The following is an 18,310-nucleotide window of genomic DNA, read 5'->3' on the forward strand; positions in this document are numbered from 1 at the left end:
TCCCATATCTATTCTACCAGTTACATCCTCAAAAATTCCAGTAGATTAGTCAAGCATGATTTACCTTTTGTAAATCCATGTTGACTTTGTCCGATCCTGTCACTGTTTTCCAAGTGCTCTGCTATTACATCTTTTATAATGGACTCTAGCATTCTCCCCACTACCGATGTCAGGCTTACCGGTCTATAATTCCCCGTTTTCTGTCTACCACCTTTTTTGAACAGTGGGGTAACATTAGCTACCCTCCAATCCATGGGAACTGTTCCAGAATCTATAGAATTTTGGAAGATGACCAGCAATGCATCTACTATTTCTAGGGCCACTTCCTTAAGTACCCTGGGATGTCGATTATCAGGCCCTGGGGATTTATCGGCTTTCAATCCCGTCAATTTCCCTAACACCATTTCCCTACAAATACTGATTTCTTTCAGTTCCTCCCTCTCATTAGACCCTATGTTCCCCGACATCTCTGGGAGGTTATTTGTGTCCTCCTTTCTGAAGACAGAACCAAAGTATGTATTTAATTGGTCTGCCATTTCTTTGTTTCCCATTATAAATTCCCCTGATTCTGACTGCAAGGGACCTACGCTTGACTTCACCAATCTTTTTCTCTTCACATATCTATAAAAGCTTTTACAGTCAGTTTTTATGTTCCCTGCAAGCTTACTCTCATACTCTATTTCCCCCCTCTTAATTAATCCCTTTGTCCTCATTTGCTGAATCCTAAACTGCTCCCAGTCCTCAGGTTTACTGCTTTTTCTGGCCAATTTATATGTCTTCTCCTTGGATCTTATGCTATCTCTAATTTCCCTTGTTAGCCATGGTTGAGTCACCTTTTTTGTTTTATTTTTATGCCAAACAGGGATGAACAAATTCTGTAGTTCATCCATGCGATCGTTGAATGTTTGCCATTGCCTATCCACCGTCAACCCTATGAGTAACATTCCCCAATCAATCCTACCCAACTCGTGCCTCATACCATCGTAGTTTCCTTTATTTAAATTCAAGACCCTAGCCTCTGAGTCAACTACTTCACTCTCCATCTTAATGAAGAAATCTATCATATTATGATTGCTCCGACCCAAGGGGCCTCGCACAACAAGATTGCTAATTAATCCTTTCTCATTACATAATACCCAGTCTAAGATGGCCTGATCTCTAGTTGGTTCCTCGACATATTGGTCCAGGAAACCATCTCGTATACACTCCAGGAATTCCTCCTCCACTGTATTGTTACTAATTTGGTTAGCCCAACCTATATGTAGATTAAAGTCACCCATGATAACTGCTGTGCCTTTATTGCACGCGTCTCTAATTTCCCGTTTAATGCCATCCCCAACCTCCGCATTACTGTTTGGAGGTCTGTATACCACTCCCACTAACGTTTTCTGCCCCTTGGTATTTCTCAGTTCTACCCATACAGATTCCACATGATCAGAGCTGATATCCTTCCTTTCAATTGTGTTAATCCCCTCTTTAACCAGCAATCCTACCCCACCTCCTTTTCTTTCTTGCCTATCTTTCCTGAATATTGAATACCCCTGGATGTTGAGTTCCCAGCCTTGGTCACCCTGGAGCCATGCTTCCGTAAGCCCAATCATATCATATATCCGTTTACCTCTATTTGCGCAGCTAATTCATCCACCTTATTACGAATGCTCCTCGCATTAAGACACAAGGCATTAAGATAGCTCTTTGTTGGCCGGCACGGACACGGTGGGCCGAAATGGCCTCCTTCTGTGCTGTAACTTTCTGATTCAATGATTCTGGGGTAGGTTTAATGGGTGCCGGTAGCCACTGGGATATTCTTGAAGAGCCCACTGTTTATGTGTGTCTCAGCAGGCTGCCCAGTTACAGCCAAGCCCACACTCAGTGTCCACGTGTGTGCTCCTTCCAGCAGGAGTCTCTGCACTGTAATCAGGAGTAGGAACTCGGGCTGACTCCATCATCCCCGCCCTCTGGGAAGAACACTGAGGCCAGTTTGAGCATTCCCATTGTGATTCTTTCTGCTATTGTAATGAGTTTCTCCATGGCACTGTTTTCCTCCAGGTCTCCCTGTTTGCTGAACTCTTCAATGAAATGCTACAGAGGGACTTTGGTTATCGCATATACAAAGCACTGGTAACTCTCCCGGATAAAGATGATAAAAAAGAAAAAGACAAGAAAGACCGAAAAGAAGAAAAAAAAGAGAGTGAGAAAAAGGAGAAAAAAGAAGAAAAAGATGAAGAGAGCAATGAGCCAAAGACCAAAAGGAGAAAATCAGGAGATGAAAAAGTTAAGAAGGAAGAGAGGGACGGGCGTAAGGTACTGTACGATACAGGCTATGTGTTGTAAACAGGATCAATTAAATGAGCACTGCAGCATGTTTCTGTTACCCAGGGTATGAATTCAGTTAGTTAACCATCATCATAATATTTACACCACAGGATCTGTGTGCAGCGGAGGATCTGCCGAGTGTGGTATGGTAGGATTGAGGATTAAATCAGGCTCAGCTATGCTTCTCTGGCCGCACAGCCTGCTGATACTCAATATTGAGTCAAACATATGCAAAATGAGCACGTAGGTGAGATACCCGAGAGCTCAGTGTCCCTATGGTGAGATACCCGAGAGCTCAGTGTCCTGTAGGAGAGATACCCGAGAGCTCAGTGTCCCTATGGTGAGATACCCGAGAGCTCAGTGTCCCTATGGTGAGATACCTGAGAGCTCAGTGTCCCTTTAGGTGAGATACCGGAGAGCTCAGTGTCCCTATGGTGAGATACCCGAGAGCTCAGTGTCCCTATGGTGAGATACCCGAGAGCTCAGTGTCCCTATGGTGAGATACCTGAGAGCTCAGTTTCCCTTTAGGTGAGATTACCGAGAGCTCAGTGTCCCTGCAGGTGCGATACCCGAGAGCTCAGTGCCCCTATGGTGAGCTATCCGAGAGCTCACTGTCCTGTAGGTGAGATACCCGAGATCTCAGTGTACCTGTAGCTGATATACCCGAGAGCTCAGTGTCATGTAGGTGAGATATCCGAGAGCTCAGTGTCCCTATGGTGAGATACCCGAGAGCTCCGTGTCCCGATGGTGATACCCGAGAGCTCCGTGTCCTGTAGTTGAGATACCCGAGAGCTCACTGTCCTGTAGTTGAGATATCCGAGAGCTCAGTGTCCCTATGGTGAGATACCTGAGTGCTGTCTCCTGTAGGTGAGATACGCGAGAGCTCAGTGTCCCTGTAGATGAGATACTCGAGAGCTCAGTGTCCTGTAGGTGAGATACCCGAGAGCTCCATGACGCTATGGTGAGATACCCGAGAGCTCCGTGTCCTGTAGTTGAGATACCCGAGAGCTCACTGTCCTGTAGGTGAGATACCCGAGAGCTCAGTGTCTTGTAGGAGAGATACCCGAGAGCTCAGTGTCCTGTAGGTGAGAGACCCGAGAGCTCAGTGTCACAAATGTGAGATACCCGAGAGCTCAGCGTCTCTGCAGCTGAGATACCCGAGAGCTCAGTCTCCCTATGGTGAGATACTCGAGAGCTCAGTGTTCCTGCAGGAGAGATACCCGAGAGCTGTGTCTCCCTATGGTGAGATACCCGAGAGCTCAGTGTTCCTGCAGGTGGTATACCCGAGAGCTCAGTCGCCTGTAGGTGGTATACCCGAGAGCTCAGTGTCCTGTAGGTGAGATACCCGAGAGCTCACTGTCCCTGTAGGAGAGATACCCGAGAGCCCAGTGCCCCTATGGTGAGATACCCGAGAGCTCAGTGTCCTGCAGGTGAGATACCCGAGAGTTCAGTGTCCTGTAGGTGAGATATCCGAGAGCTCACTGTCCTTTAGGTGAGATTCCCGAGAGCTGAGTGTCCCTGTAGCTGAGATACCCGCGAGCTCAGTGTCCCTATGGTGAGATACCCGAGAGCTCAGTGTCCTGTAGTTGAGATACCCGAGAGCTGTGTCTCCCTATGGTGAGATACCCGAGAGCTCAGTGCCCCTGTAGGAGAGATACCTGAGAGCTCAGTGTCCTGCAGGTGAGATAGCCGAGAGCTCAGTCTCTTGTAGGTGAGATACCCGAGAGCTCCGTGTCCCTTTAGGTGAGATACCCGTGAGCTCAGTGTCCCTACGGTGAGATACCCGAGAGCTCCGTGTCCTGTAGGAGAGAAACCCAAGAGCTCCGTGTCCTGTAGGAAAGATACCCGAGAGCTCAGTGTCCTGCAGGTGAGATACACGAGAGCTCCGTGTCCTGCAGGAGAGATACCCGAGAGCTCCGTGTCCTGCAGGAGAGATACCCGAGAGCTCCGTGTCCTGTAGGTGAGATACCCGAGAGCTCACTGCCCTCTTGGTGAGATACCCGAGAGTTCAGTGTCCTGTAGGTGAGATACCCGAGAGATCAGTGTCCTGTAGGAGAGATACTCGAGAGCTCAGTGGCCTGTAGGTGAGATATCCGAGAGCTCAGTGTCGTGTAGGTCAGATACCCGAGAGCTCAGTGTCCTGTCGGAGAGATACCCGAAAGCTCAGTGTCCTGCAGGTGAGATACCCGAGAGCTCAGTGTCGTGTAGGTGAGATACCCGAGAGCCCAGTGTCCTGTAGGAGAGATACCTGAGAGCTCCGTGTCCTGTAGGTGAGATACCCGAGAGCTCAGTCTCCCTATGGTGAGATACCCGAGAGCTCACTGTCCCTGTTGGAGAGATATCCGAGAGCTCAGTGTCCCTATGGTGAGATAACCAAGAGCTCACTGTCCCTGTAGGTGAGATACCCGACAGCTCACTGTCCTGTTGTTGAGATACCCGAGAGCTCAGTGTCCTGTAGGTGAGATACCCAAGAGCTTCGTGTCCCGATGTTGAGATACCAGAGAGCTCCGTGTCCCTATGGTGAGATACCCGAGAGCTCAGTGTCCCTATGGTGAGCTACCCGAGAGCTCAGTGTCTCTGTAGGAGTGATACCTGACAGCTGTGTGTCCCAATAGTGAGATACCCGACAGCTCAGTGTGCTGTCGGTGAGATATCCGAGGGCTCAGTGTCCTGTAGGTCATATACCCGAGAGCTAACTGTCCTGTATGAGAGATACCCTCGAGCTCCGTGTCCTGTAGGTGAGATACCCAAGAGCCCACTGTCCCTGGAGGTGAGATACCCGCGAGCTCAGTGTCCCTATGGTGAGACACCCGAGAGCTCAGTGTCCTGTGGGTGAGATACGCGAGAGCTCAGTGTCAATATGGTGAGATACCCGAGAGCTCAGTCTCCTGTAGGTGGTATACCCGAGAGCTCAGTCGCCTGCCGGTGAGATAGCCGAGAGCTCACTGTCCCTGTAGGAGAGATACCTGAGAGCTCAGTGTCCTGTAGGAGAGATACCCCAGAGCTCCGTGTCCCTTTAGGTGAGATACCCGAGAGCTCGGTGTCCCTTTGGTGAGATAACCGAGAGCTCACTGTCCCTGTAGGTGAGATACCCGACAGCTCAGTGTCCTGCAGGTGAGAGACCTGAGAGCTCACGGTCCTGTAGGAGAGATACCTGAGAGCTCAGTGTCCTGTAGGTGAGATACCCGAGAGCTCAGTCTCCCTATGGTGAGATACTCGAGAGCTCAGTGTTCCTGCAGGAGAGATACCCGAGAGCTGTGTGTCCCTATGGTGAGGTACCCGAGAGCTCAGTGTCCTGTAGGTGAGACACCCGAGAGCTCAGTGTCCCTTCAGGTGAGATACCTGAGAGTTCACTGTCCATGCAGGTGACATACCCGAGAGCTCAGTGTGCTGCAGGTGAGATACCCGTGAGCTCAGTGTCCCTATGGTGAGATACCCGAGAGCTCAATGTCCCTATGGTGAGATACCCGAGAGCTCAGTGTCCAGTAGGTGAGATATGCGAGAGCTCAGTGTCCTGTAGGTGAGATATCCGAGAGCTCAGTGTCACTGTGCTGAGATACCCGAGAGCTGAGTGCCCCTGTAGGAGAGATACCCGAGAGCTCAGTGTCTCTAATGTGAGATACCCGAGAGCTCACTGTCTTGTAGGTGAGACACCCAAGAGTTCAGTGTCCCTTTAGGTGAGATCTCCGTGTCGCTATGATGAGATACCCGAGAGCTCAGTGTCCCTATGATGAGATACCCGAGAGCTCAGTGTCCCTATGGTGAGATACCCGAGAGCTCAGTGTCTCTCTAGGTGAGATACCCGAGAGCACAGTGTCCTGTAGGAGCGATACCCGAGAGCGCAGTGTCCTGTAGATGAGACACCCGAGAGCTCAGTGTCCCTATGGTGAGATACCCGAGAGCTCAGTGTCCCTATCGTGAGATACCCGAGAGCTCAGTGTCCTGTAGGTGAGATACCCAAGAGCTCAGTGTCCCTTTAGGTGAGATACCCGAGAGCTCAGTGCCCTGTTGTTGAGATACCCGAGAGCGCAGTGCCCTGTAGGTGAGATACCCGAGAGCTCGATGTCCCTATGGAGAGATACCCGAGAGCTCAGTGTCCTGTAGGAGAGATACCCGAGAGCTCATTGTCCCGATGGTGAGATACCCGAGAGACAGTTTCCCTATAGTGAAATACCCGAGAGCTCAGTGTCCTGTAGGTGAGATACCCGAGAGCTCAGTGTCCTGCAGGTGAGATACCCGAGAGCTCAGTGTCCCTATGGTGAGATACCCGAGAGCCCACTGTCCCTGTAGGTGAGATACCCGAGAGCTCAGTGTCCTGTAGGTGAGATACCCGAGAGCTCAGTGTCCTGTAGGTGAGATACCCGAGAGCTCAGTGTCCCTGCAGGTGAGACACCCGAGAGCCCACTGTCCCTGTAGGTGAGATACCCGAGAGCTCAGTGTCCTGTAGTTGTGATACCCGAGAGCTCAGTGTCCTGTAGGTCATATACCCGAGAGCTCACTGTCATGGATGAGAGATACCCGAGAGCTCAGTGTCCTGTAGGTGAGATACACGAGAGCTCAGTGTCCTGTAGGAGAGATACCCGAGAGCTCAGTGTCCTGTAGGACAGATACCCGAGAGCTCAGTGTCCTGTAGGTCATATACCCGAGAGCTCACTGTCATGTATGAGAGATACCCGAGAGCTCAGTGCCCCTGTAGGAGAGATACCCGAGAGCTCAGTGTCCTGTCGGTGAGATACCCGAGAGGTCCGTGTCCCTTTAGGTGAGATAGCCGAGAGCTCAGTGTCCTGTCGGTGAGATACCCGAGAGCTCAGTGTCCTGTAGGTGAGATACCCGAGAGCTGTGTCCTGTAGGTGAGATTCACGAGAGCTCAGTGTCCCGTAGGTGAGATACCCGAGAGCTCAGTGTCCCTATGGTGAGATACCCGAGAGCTTAGTGTCCTGTGGGAGTGATACCCGAGAGCTCAGTGTCCCTGTAGGTGAGATACCCGAGAGCTCAGTGCCACTGTCGGTCAGATACCCGAGAGCTCAGTGTCCCTATGGTGAGATACCCGAGAGCTCCGTGACCCTCTAGGTGAGATACCCGAGAGCTCAGTGTCCTGTATGTGAGATACCCGAGAGCTCAGTGTCACTATGGTGAGATACCCTATTGCTCAGTGTCCTGTATGTGAGATACCCGAGAGCTCAGTGTCACTGTAGGAGAGATACCCAAGAGCTCCGTGTCCTGTAGGAGAGATACCCGAGAGCTCCGTGTCCTGTAGGAGAGATACCCAAGAGCTCAGTGTCCTGCAGGTGAGATACCCGAGAGCTCAGTGTCCTGTAGGAGAGATACCCGAGAGCTCAGTGTCCTGTAGGTGAGATACCCGAGAGCTCACTGCCCTCTTGGTGAGATACCTGAGAGTTCAGTGTCCTGCAGGTGATATACCCGAGAGCTCCGTGTCTCTGTTGGTGAGATACCCGAGAGCTCAGTGTCCTGCAGGTGACATACCCGAGAGCTTAGTGTCCCTATGGTGAGATATCCGAGAGCTCAGTGTCCCAATGGTGAGATATCCAAGAGGTCCGTGTCCTGTAGGAGAGATACCCGAGAGCTCAGTGCCCTGTTGGTGAGACACCCGACAGCTCAGTGTCTTGTAGGTGAGACACCCAAGAGGTGAGTGCCCCTGTAGGAGAGATACCCGAGAGCTCAGTGTCCTGCAGGTGAGATACCCGAGAGCTCAGTGTCCTGCAGGTGAGATACCCGAGAGCTCAGTGTCCCTATGGTGAGATATCCAAGAGCTCAGTGTCCCTTTAGGTGAGATACCAGAGAGCTCAGTATCCCTATGGTGAGATACCCGAGAGCTCAGTGTCCTGTAGGTGAGATACCCAAGAGCTCAGTGTCACTGTGCTGAGATACCCGAGAGCTGAGTGCCCCTGTAGGAGAGATTCCCGAGAGCTCAGTGTCTCTAATGTGAGATACCCGAGAGCTCACTGTCTTGTAGGTGAGACACACAAGAGCTCAGTGTCCCTTTAGGTGAGATCTCCATGTCCCTATGGTGAGAAACCCGAGAGCTTAGTGTCCTGTCGGTGAGATACCCGAGAGCTTCGTGTCCTGTGGGAGTGATACCCGAGAGCTCAGTGTCCCTGTAGGTGAGATACCCGAGAGCTCAGTGCCCCTGTAGGTCAGATACCCGAGAGCTCAGTGTCCCTATGGTGAGATACCCGAGAGCTCCGTGACCCTCGAGGTGAGATACCCGAGAGCTCAGTGTCCTGTATGTGAGATACCCGAGAGCTCAGTGTCACTATGGTGAGATACCCTATTGCTCAGTGTCCTGTATGTGAGATTCCCGAGAGCTCCGTGTACGGTAGGAGAGATACCCAAGAGCTCCGTGTCCTGTAGGAGAGATACCCGAGAGCTCCGTGTCCTGAAGGAAAGATACCCGAGAGCGCCGTGTGCTGCAGGAGAGATACCCGAGAGCTCAGTGTCGTGTAGGTGAGATACCCGAGAGCTCACTGCCCTCTTGGTGAGATGCCCGAGAGTTCAGTGTCCTGCAGGTGATATACCCGAGAGCTCCGTGTCTCTGTTGGTGAGGTACCCGAGAGCTCGGTGTCCTGTAGGTGAGATACCCGAGAGCTCAGTGTCCCGATGGTGAGATACCTGAGAGCTCAGTGTCCCTATGGTGAGATACCCGAGAGCTCACTGTCCTGTAGGTGAGATACCCGAGAGCGCAGTATCCCTGTAGGTGAGAGACCCGAGAGCTCAGTGTCCCTGTTGGAGAGATATCCGAGAGCTCAGTGTCCCTATGGTGAGATAACCAAGAGCTCACTGTCCCTGTAGGTGAGATACCCGACAGCTCACTGTCCTGTTGTTGAGATACCCGAGAGCTCAGTGTCCTGTAGGTGAGATACCCAAGAGCTTCGTGTCCCGATGTTGAGATACCAGAGAGCTCCGTGTCCCTATGGTGAGATACCCGAGAGCTCAGTGTCCCTATGGTGAGCTACCCGAGAGCTCAGTGTCTCTGTAGGAGTGATACCTGACAGCTGTGTGTCCCAATAGTGAGATACCCGACAGCTCAGTGTGCTGTCGGTGAGATATCCGAGGGCTCAGTGTCCTGTAGGTCATATACCCGAGAGCTAACTGTCCTGTATGAGAGATACCCTCGAGCTCCGTGTCCTGTAGGTGAGATACCCAAGAGCCCACTGTCCCTGTAGGTGAGATACCCGCGAGCTCAGTGTCCCTATGGTGAGACACCCGAGAGCTCAGTGTCCTGTGGGTGAGATACGCGAGAGCTCAGTGTCCTGTAGATGAGACACCCGAGAGCTCAGTGTCCCTATGGTGAGATACCCGAGAGCTCAGTGTCCCTATCGTGAGATACCCGAGAGCTCAGTGTCCTGTAGGTGAGATACCCAAGAGCTCAGTGTCCCTTTAGGTGAGATACCCGAGAGCTCAGTGCCCTGTTGTTGAGATACCCGAGAGCGCAGTGCCCTGTAGGTGAGATACCCGAGAGCTCGGTGTCCCTATGGAGAGATACCCGAGAGCTCAGTGTCCTGTAGGAGAGATACCCGAGAGCTCATTGTCCCGATGGTGAGATACCCGAGAGACAGTGTCCCTATAGTGAAATACCCGAGAGCTCAGTGTCCTGTAGGTGAGATACCCGAGAGCTCAGTGTCCTGCAGGTGAGATACCCGAGAGCTCAGTGTCCCTATGGTGAGATACCCGAGAGCCCACTGTCCCTGTAGGTGAGATACCCGAGAGCTCAGTGTCCTGTAGGTGAGATACCCGAGAGCAACAGTGTCCTGTCGGTGAGATACACGAGAGCTCAGTGTCCCTGCAGGTGAGACACCCGAGAGCCCACTGTCCCTGTAGGTGAGATACCCGAGAGCTCAGTGTCCTGTAGTTGTGATACCCGAGAGCTCAGTGTCCTGTAGGTCATATACCCGAGAGCTCACTGTCATGGATGAGAGATACCCGAGAGCTCAGTGTCCTGTAGGTGAGATACACGAGAGCTCAGTGTCCTGTAGGAGAGATACCCGAGAGCTCAGTGTCCTGTAGGACAGATACCCGAGAGCTCAGTGTCCTGTAGGTCATATACCCGAGAGCTCAGTGTCCTGTATGAGAGATACCCGAGAGCTCAGTGCCCCTGTAGGAGAGATACCCGAGAGCTCAGTGTCCTGTCGGTGAGATACCCGAGAGGTCCGTGTCCCTTTAGGTGAGATAGCCGAGAGCTCAGTGTCCTGTCGGTGAGATACCCGAGAGCTCAGTGTCCTGTAGGTGAGATACCCGAGAGCTGTGTCCTGTAGGTGAGATTCACGAGAGCTCAGTGTCCCGTAGGTGAGATACCCGAGAGCTCAGTGTCCCTATGGTGAGATACCCGAGAGCTTAGTGTCCTGTGGGAGTGATACCCGAGAGCTCAGTGTCCCTGTAGGTGAGATACCCGAGAGCTCAGTGCCACTGTCGGTCAGATACCCGAGAGCTCAGTGTCCCTATGGTGAGATACCCGAGAGCTCCGTGACCCTCTAGGTGAGATACCCGAGAGCTCAGTGTCCTGTATGTGAGATACCCGAGAGCTCAGTGCCACTGTCGGTCAGATACCCGAGAGCTCAGTGTCCCTATGGTGAGATACCCGAGAGCTCCGTGACCCTCTAGGTGAGATACCCGAGAGCTCAGTGTCCTGTATGTGAGATACCCGAGAGCTCAGTGTCACTATGGTGAGATACCCTATTGCTCAGTGTCCTGTATGTGAGATACCCGAGAGCTCAGTGTCACTGTAGGAGAGATACCCAAGAGCTCCGTGTCCTGTAGGAGAGATACCCGAGAGCTCCGTGTCCTGTAGGAGAGATACCCAAGAGCTCAGTGTCCTGCAGGTGAGATACCCGAGAGCTCAGTGTCCTGTAGGAGAGATACCCGAGAGCTCAGTGTCCTGTAGGTGAGATACCCGAGAGCTCACTGCCCTCTTGGTGAGATACCTGAGAGTTCAGTGTCCTGCAGGTGATATACCCGAGAGCTCCGTGTCTCTGTTGGTGAGATACCCGAGAGCTCAGTGTCCTGCAGGTGACATACCCGAGAGCTTAGTGTCCCTATGGTGAGATATCCGAGAGCTCAGTGTCCCAATGGTGAGATATCCAAGAGGTCCGTGTCCTGTAGGAGAGATACCCGAGAGCTCAGTGCCCTGTTGGTGAGACACCCGACAGCTCAGTGTCTTGTAGGTGAGACACCCAAGAGGTGAGTGCCCCTGTAGGAGAGATACCCGAGAGCTCAGTGTCCTGCAGGTGAGATACCCGAGAGCTCAGTGTCCTGCAGGTGAGATACCCGAGAGCTCAGTGTCCCTTTAGGTGAGATACCAGAGAGCTCAGTATCCCTATGGTGAGATACCCGAGAGCTCAGTGTCCTGTAGGTGAGATACCCAAGAGCTCAGTGTCACTGTGCTGAGATACCCGAGAGCTGAGTGCCCCTGTAGGAGAGATTCCCGAGAGCTCAGTGTCTCTAATGTGAGATACCCGAGAGCTCACTGTCTTGTAGGTGAGACATACAAGAGCTCAGTGTCCCTTTAGGTGAGATCTCCGTGTCCCTATGGTGAGAAACCCGAGAGCTTAGTGTCCTGTCGGTGAGATACCCGAGAGCTTCGTGTCCTGTGGGAGTGATACCCGAGAGCTCAGTGTCCCTGTAGGTGAGATACCCGAGAGCTCAGTGCCCCTGTAGGTCAGATACCCGAGAGCTCAGTGTCCCTATGGTGAGATACCCGAGAGCTCCGTGACCCTCGAGGTGAGATACCCGAGAGCTCAGTGTCCTGTATGTGAGATACCCGAGAGCTCAGTGTCACTATGGTGAGATACCCTATTGCTCAGTGTCCTGTATGTGAGATTCCCGAGAGCTCCGTGTACGGTAGGAGAGATACCCAAGAGCTCCGTGTCCTGTAGGAGAGATACCCGAGAGCTCCGTGTCCTGAAGGAAAGATACCCGAGAGCGCCGTGTGCTGCAGGAGAGATACCCGAGAGCTCAGTGTCGTGTAGGTGAGATACCCGAGAGCTCACTGCCCTCTTGGTGAGATGCCCGAGAGTTCAGTGTCCTGCAGGTGATATACCCGAGAGCTCCGTGTCTCTGTTGGTGAGGTACCCGAGAGCTCGGTGTCCTGTAGGTGAGATACCCGAGAGCTCAGTGTCCCGATGGTGAGATACCTGAGAGCTCAGTGTCCCTATGGTGAGATACCCGAGAGCTCACTGTCCTGTAGGTGAGATACCCGAGAGCGCAGTATCCCTGTAGGTGAGAGACCCGAGAGCTCAGTGTCCCTGTTGGAGAGATATCCGAGAGCTCAGTGTCCCTATGGTGAGATAACCAAGAGCTCACTGTCCCTGTAGGTGAGATACCCGACAGCTCACTGTCCTGTTGTTGAGATACCCGAGAGCTCAGTGTCCTGTAGGTGAGATACCCAAGAGCTTCGTGTCCCGATGTTGAGATACCAGAGAGCTCCGTGTCCCTATGGTGAGATACCCGAGAGCTCAGTGTCCCTATGGTGAGCTACCCGAGAGCTCAGTGTCTCTGTAGGAGTGATACCTGACAGCTGTGTGTCCCAATAGTGAGATACCCGACAGCTCAGTGTGCTGTCGGTGAGATATCCGAGGGCTCAGTGTCCTGTAGGTCATATACCCGAGAGCTAACTGTCCTGTATGAGAGATACCCTCGAGCTCCGTGTCCTGTAGGTGAGATACCCAAGAGCCCACTGTCCCTGGAGGTGAGATACCCGCGAGCTCAGTGTCCCTATGGTGAGACACCCGAGAGCTCAGTCTCCTGTAGGTGGTATACCCGAGAGCTCAGTCGCCTGCCGGTGAGATAGCCGAGAGCTCACTGTCCCTGTAGGAGAGATACCCGAGAGCTCAGTGTCCTGTAGGAGAGATACCCGAGAGCTCAGTGTCCCTGTAGGTGAGATACCCGAGAGTTCAGTGTCCTTTAGGTGAGATACCCCAGAGCTCCGTGTCCCTTTAGGTGAGATACCCGAGAGCTCGGTGTCCCTTTGGTGAGATAACCGAGAGCTCACTGTCCCTGTAGGTGAGATACCCGACAGCTCAGTGTCCTGCAGGTGAGATATCTGAGAGCTCAGTGTCCCTATGGTGAGATACCCGAGAGCTCAGTGTCTTGTAGGAGAGATACCCGAGAGCTCAGTGTCCTGTAGGTGAGAGACCTGAGAGCTCACGGTCCTGTAGGAGAGATACCTGAGAGCTCAGTGTCCTGTAGGTGAGATACCCGAGAGCTCAGTCTCCCTATGGTGAGATACTCGAGAGCTCAGTGTTCCTGCAGGAGAGATACCCGAGAGCTGTGTGTCCCTATGGTGAGGTACCCGAGAGCTCAGTGTCCTGTAGGTGAGACACCCGAGAGCTCAGTGTCCCTTCAGGTGAGATACCTGAGAGTTCACTGTCCATGCAGGTGACATACCCGAGAGCTCAGTGTGCTGCAGGTGAGATACCCGAGAGCTGAGTCTCCTGTAGGGGAGATAACCGTGAGCTCAGTGTCCCTATGGTGAGATACCCGAGAGCTCAATGTCCCTATGGTGAGATACCCGAGAGCTCAGTGTCCAGTAGGTGAGATATGCGAGAGCTCAGTGTCCTGTAGGTGAGATACCCGAGAGCTCAGTGTCCTGTAGGTGAGATATCCGAGAGCTCAGTGTCACTGTGCTGAGATACCCGAGAGCTGAGTGCCCCTGTAGGAGAGATACCCGAGAGCTCAGTGTCTCTAATGTGAGATACCCGAGAGCTCACTGTCTTGTAGGTGAGACACCCAAGAGTTCAGTGTCCCTTTAGGTGAGATCTCCGTGTCGCTATGATGAGATACCCGAGAGCTCAGTGTCCCTATGGTGAGATACCCGAGAGCTCAGTGTCCTGTAGGTGAGATACCCGAGAGCTGAGTGCCCCTGTTGGAGAGATACCCGTCAGCTCAGTGTCCCTGTAGGTGAGATACCCGAGAGCTCAGTGTCTCTCTAGGTGAGATACCCGAGAGCACAGTGTCCTGTAGGAGCGATACCCGAGAGCGCAGTGTCCTGTAGATGAGACACCCGAGAGCTCAGTGTCCCTATGGTGAGATACCCGAGAGCTCAGTGTCCCTATCGTGAGATACCCGAGAGCTCAGTGTCCTGTAGGTGAGATACCCAAGAGCTCAGTGTCCCTTTAGGTGAGATACCCGAGAGCTCAGTGCCCTGTTGTTGAGATACCCGAGAGCGCAGTGCCCTGTAGGTGAGATACCCGAGAGCTCGGTGTCCCTATGGAGAGATACCCGAGAGCTCAGTGTCCTGTAGGAGAGATACCCGAGAGCTCATTGTCCCGATGGTGAGATACCCGAGAGACAGTGTCCCTATAGTGAAATACCCGAGAGCTCAGTGTCCTGTAGGTGAGATACCCGAGAGCTCAGTGTCCTGCAGGTGAGATACCCGAGAGCTCAGTGTCCTGTAGGTGAGATACCCGAGAGCTCAAGTGTCCTGTCGGTGAGATACACGAGAGCTCAGTGTCCCTGCAGGTGAGACACCCGAGAGCCCACTGTCCCTGTAGGTGAGATACCCGAGAGCTCAGTGTCCTGTAGTTGTGATACCCGAGAGCTCAGTGTCCTGTAGGTCATATACCCGAGAGCTCACTGTCATGGATGAGAGATACCCGAGAGCTCAGTGTCCTGTAGGTGAGATACACGAGAGCTCAGTGTCCTGTAGGAGAGATACCCGAGAGCTCAGTGTCCTGTAGGACAGATACCCGAGAGCTCAGTGTCCTGTAGGTCATATACCCGAGAGCTCACTGTCATGTATGAGAGATACCCGAGAGCTCAGTGCCCCTGTAGGAGAGATACCCGAGAGCTCAGTGTCCTGTCGGTGAGATACCCGAGAGCTCAGTGTCCTGTAGGTGAGATACCCGAGAGCTGTGTCCTGTAGGTGAGATTCACGAGAGCTCAGTGTCCCGTAGGTGAGATACCCGAGAGCTCAGTGTCCCTATGGTGAGATACCCGAGAGCTCAGTGTCCTGTAGGTGAGATACCCGAGAGCTGTGTCCTGTAGGTGAGATTCACGAGAGCTCAGTGTCCCTGTAGGTGAGATACCCGAGAGCTCAGTGCCACTGTCGGTCAGATACCCGAGAGCTCAGTGTCCCTATGGTGAGATACCCGAGAGCTCCGTGACCCTCTAGGTGAGATACCCGAGAGCTCAGTGTCCTGTATGTGAGATACCCGAGAGCTCAGTGTCACTATGGTGAGATACCCTATTGCTCAGTGTCCTGTATGTGAGATACCCGAGAGCTCAGTGTCACTGTAGGAGAGATACCCAAGAGCTCCGTGTCCTGTAGGAGAGATACCCGAGAGCTCCGTGTCCTGTAGGAGAGATACCCAAGAGCTCAGTGTCCTGTAGGTGAGATACCCGAGAGCTCACTGCCCTCTTGGTGAGATACCTGAGAGTTCAGTGTCCTGCAGGTGATATACCCGAGAGCTCCGTGTCTCTGTTGGTGAGATACCCGAGAGCTCAGTGTCCTGCAGGTGACATACCCGAGAGCTTAGTGTCCCTATGGTGAGATATCCGAGAGCTCAGTGTCCCAATGGTGAGATATCCAAGAGGTCCGTGTCCTGTAGGAGAGATACCCGAGAGCTCAGTGCCCTGTTGGTGAGACACCCGACAGCTCAGTGTCTTGTAGGTGAGACACCCAAGAGGTGAGTGCCCCTGTAGGAGAGATACCCGAGAGCTCAGTGTCCTGCAGGTGAGATACCCGAGAGCTCAGTGTCCTGCAGGTGAGATACCCGAGAGCTCAGTGTCCCTATGGTGAGATATCCAAGAGCTCAGTGTCCCTTTAGGTGAGATACCAGAGAGCTCAGTATCCCTATGGTGAGATACCCGAGAGCTCAGTGTCCTGTAGGTGAGATACCCAAGAGCTCAGTGTCACTGTGCTGAGATACCCGAGAGCTGAGTGCCCCTGTAGGAGAGATTCCCGAGAGCTCAGTGTCTCTAATGTGAGATACCCGAGAGCTCACTGTCTTGTAGGTGAGACACACAAGAGCTCAGTGTCCCTTTAGGTGAGATCTCCGTGTCCCTATGGTGAGAAACCCGAGAGCTTAGTGTCCTGTCGGTGAGATACCCGAGAGCTTCGTGTCCTGTGGGAGTGATACCCGAGAGCTCAGTGTCCCTGTAGGTGAGATACCCGAGAGCTCAGTGCCCCTGTAGGTCAGATACCCGAGAGCTCAGTGTCCCTATGGTGAGATACCCGAGAGCTCCGTGACCCTCGAGGTGAGATACCCGAGAGCTCAGTGTCCTGTATGTGAGATACCCGAGAGCTCAGTGTCACTATGGTGAGATACCCTATTGCTCAGTGTCCTGTATGTGAGATTCCCGAGAGCTCCGTGTACGGTAGGAGAGATACCCAAGAGCTCCGTGTCCTGTAGGAGAGATACCCGAGAGCTCCGTGTCCTGAAGGAAAGATACCCGAGAGCGCCGTGTGCTGCAGGAGAGATACCCGAGAGCTCAGTGTCGTGTAGGTGAGATACCCGAGAGCTCACTGCCCTCTTGGTGAGATGCCCGAGAGTTCAGTGTCCTGCAGGTGATATACCCGAGAGCTCCGTGTCTCTGTTGGTGAGGTACCCGAGAGCTCGGTGTCCTGTAGGTGAGATACCCGAGAGCTCAGTGTCCCGATGGTGAGATACCTGAGAGCTCAGTGTCCCTATGGTGAGATACCCGAGAGCTCACTGTCCTGTAGGTGAGATACCCGAGAGCGCAGTATCCCTGTAGGTGAGAGACCCGAGAGCTCAGTGTCCCTGTTGGAGAGATATCCGAGAGCTCAGTGTCCCTATGGTGAGATAACCAAGAGCTCACTGTCCCTGTAGGTGAGATACCCGACAGCTCACTGTCCTGTTGTTGAGATACCCGAGAGCTCAGTGTCCTGTAGGTGAGATACCCAAGAGCTTCGTGTCCCGATGTTGAGATACCAGAGAGCTCCGTGTCCCTATGGTGAGATACCCGAGAGCTCAGTGTCCCTATGGTGAGCTACCCGAGAGCTCAGTGTCTCTGTAGGAGTGATACCTGACAGCTGTGTGTCCCAATAGTGAGATACCCGACAGCTCAGTGTGCTGTCGGTGAGATATCCGAGGGCTCAGTGTCCTGTAGGTCATATACCCGAGAGCTAACTGTCCTGTATGAGAGATACCCTCGAGCTCCGTGTCCTGTAGGTGAGATACCCAAGAGCCCACTGTCCCTGGAGGTGAGATACCCGCGAGCTCAGTGTCCCTATGGTGAGACACCCGAGAGCTCAGTCTCCTGTAGGTGGTATACCCGAGAGCTCAGTCGCCTGCCGGTGAGATAGCCGAGAGCTCACTGTCCCTGTAGGAGAGATACCTGAGAGCTCAGTGTCCTGTAGGAGAGATACCCGAGAGCTCAGTGTCCCTGTAGGTGAGATACCCTAGAGTTCAGTGTCCTTTAGGTGAGATACCCCAGAGCTCCGTGTCCCTTTAGGTGAGATACCCGAGAGCTCGGTGTCCCTTTGGTGAGATAACCGAGAGCTCACTGTCCCTGTAGGTGAGATACCCGACAGCTCAGTGTCCTGCAGGTGAGATATCTGAGAGCTCAGTGTCCCTATGGTGAGATACCCGAGAGCTCAGTGTCTTGTAGGAGAGATACCCGAGAGCTCAGTGTCCTGTAGGTGAGAGACCTGAGAGCTCACGGTCCTGTAGGAGAGATACCTGAGAGCTCAGTGTCCTGTAGGTGAGATACCCGAGAGCTCAGTCTCCCTATGGTGAGATACTCGAGAGCTCAGTGTTCCTGCAGGAGAGATACCCGAGAGCTGTGTGTCCCTATGGTGAGGTACCCGAGAGCTCAGTGTCCTGTAGGTGAGACACCCGAGAGCTCAGTGTCCCTTCAGGTGAGATACCTGAGAGTTCACTGTCCATGCAGGTGACATACCCGAGAGCTCAGTGTGCTGCAGGTGAGATACCCGAGAGCTGAGTCTCCTGTAGGGGAGATACCCGTGAGCTCAGTGTCCCTATGGTGAGATACCCGAGAGCTCAATGTCCCTATGGTG

General features: G+C 53.1%; 1 protein-coding gene across 1 annotated transcript in view; it reads left to right on the forward strand.

The window, feature by feature from the left end:
- ccar1 (cell division cycle and apoptosis regulator 1) overlaps positions 1-18,310 on the forward strand; it is a gene marked incomplete at its 5' end in the record, with an annotated part of 309,380 nt that overhangs the window by 60,151 nt on the left and 230,919 nt on the right. The window contains one exon of the mRNA XM_085995051.1: positions 2,050-2,304. Within this exon, the coding sequence (XP_085851177.1) occupies positions 2,050-2,304 (255 nt within the window). The remainder of the gene's footprint in view (positions 1-2,049; positions 2,305-18,310) is intronic.

Source organism: Somniosus microcephalus, chromosome 8 (assembly GCF_052327205.1).
Source record: "Somniosus microcephalus isolate GS21.2 chromosome 8, FLI_Smic_1.0, whole genome shotgun sequence".
NCBI classification, from domain to species: domain Eukaryota; kingdom Metazoa; phylum Chordata; class Chondrichthyes; order Squaliformes; family Somniosidae; genus Somniosus; species Somniosus microcephalus.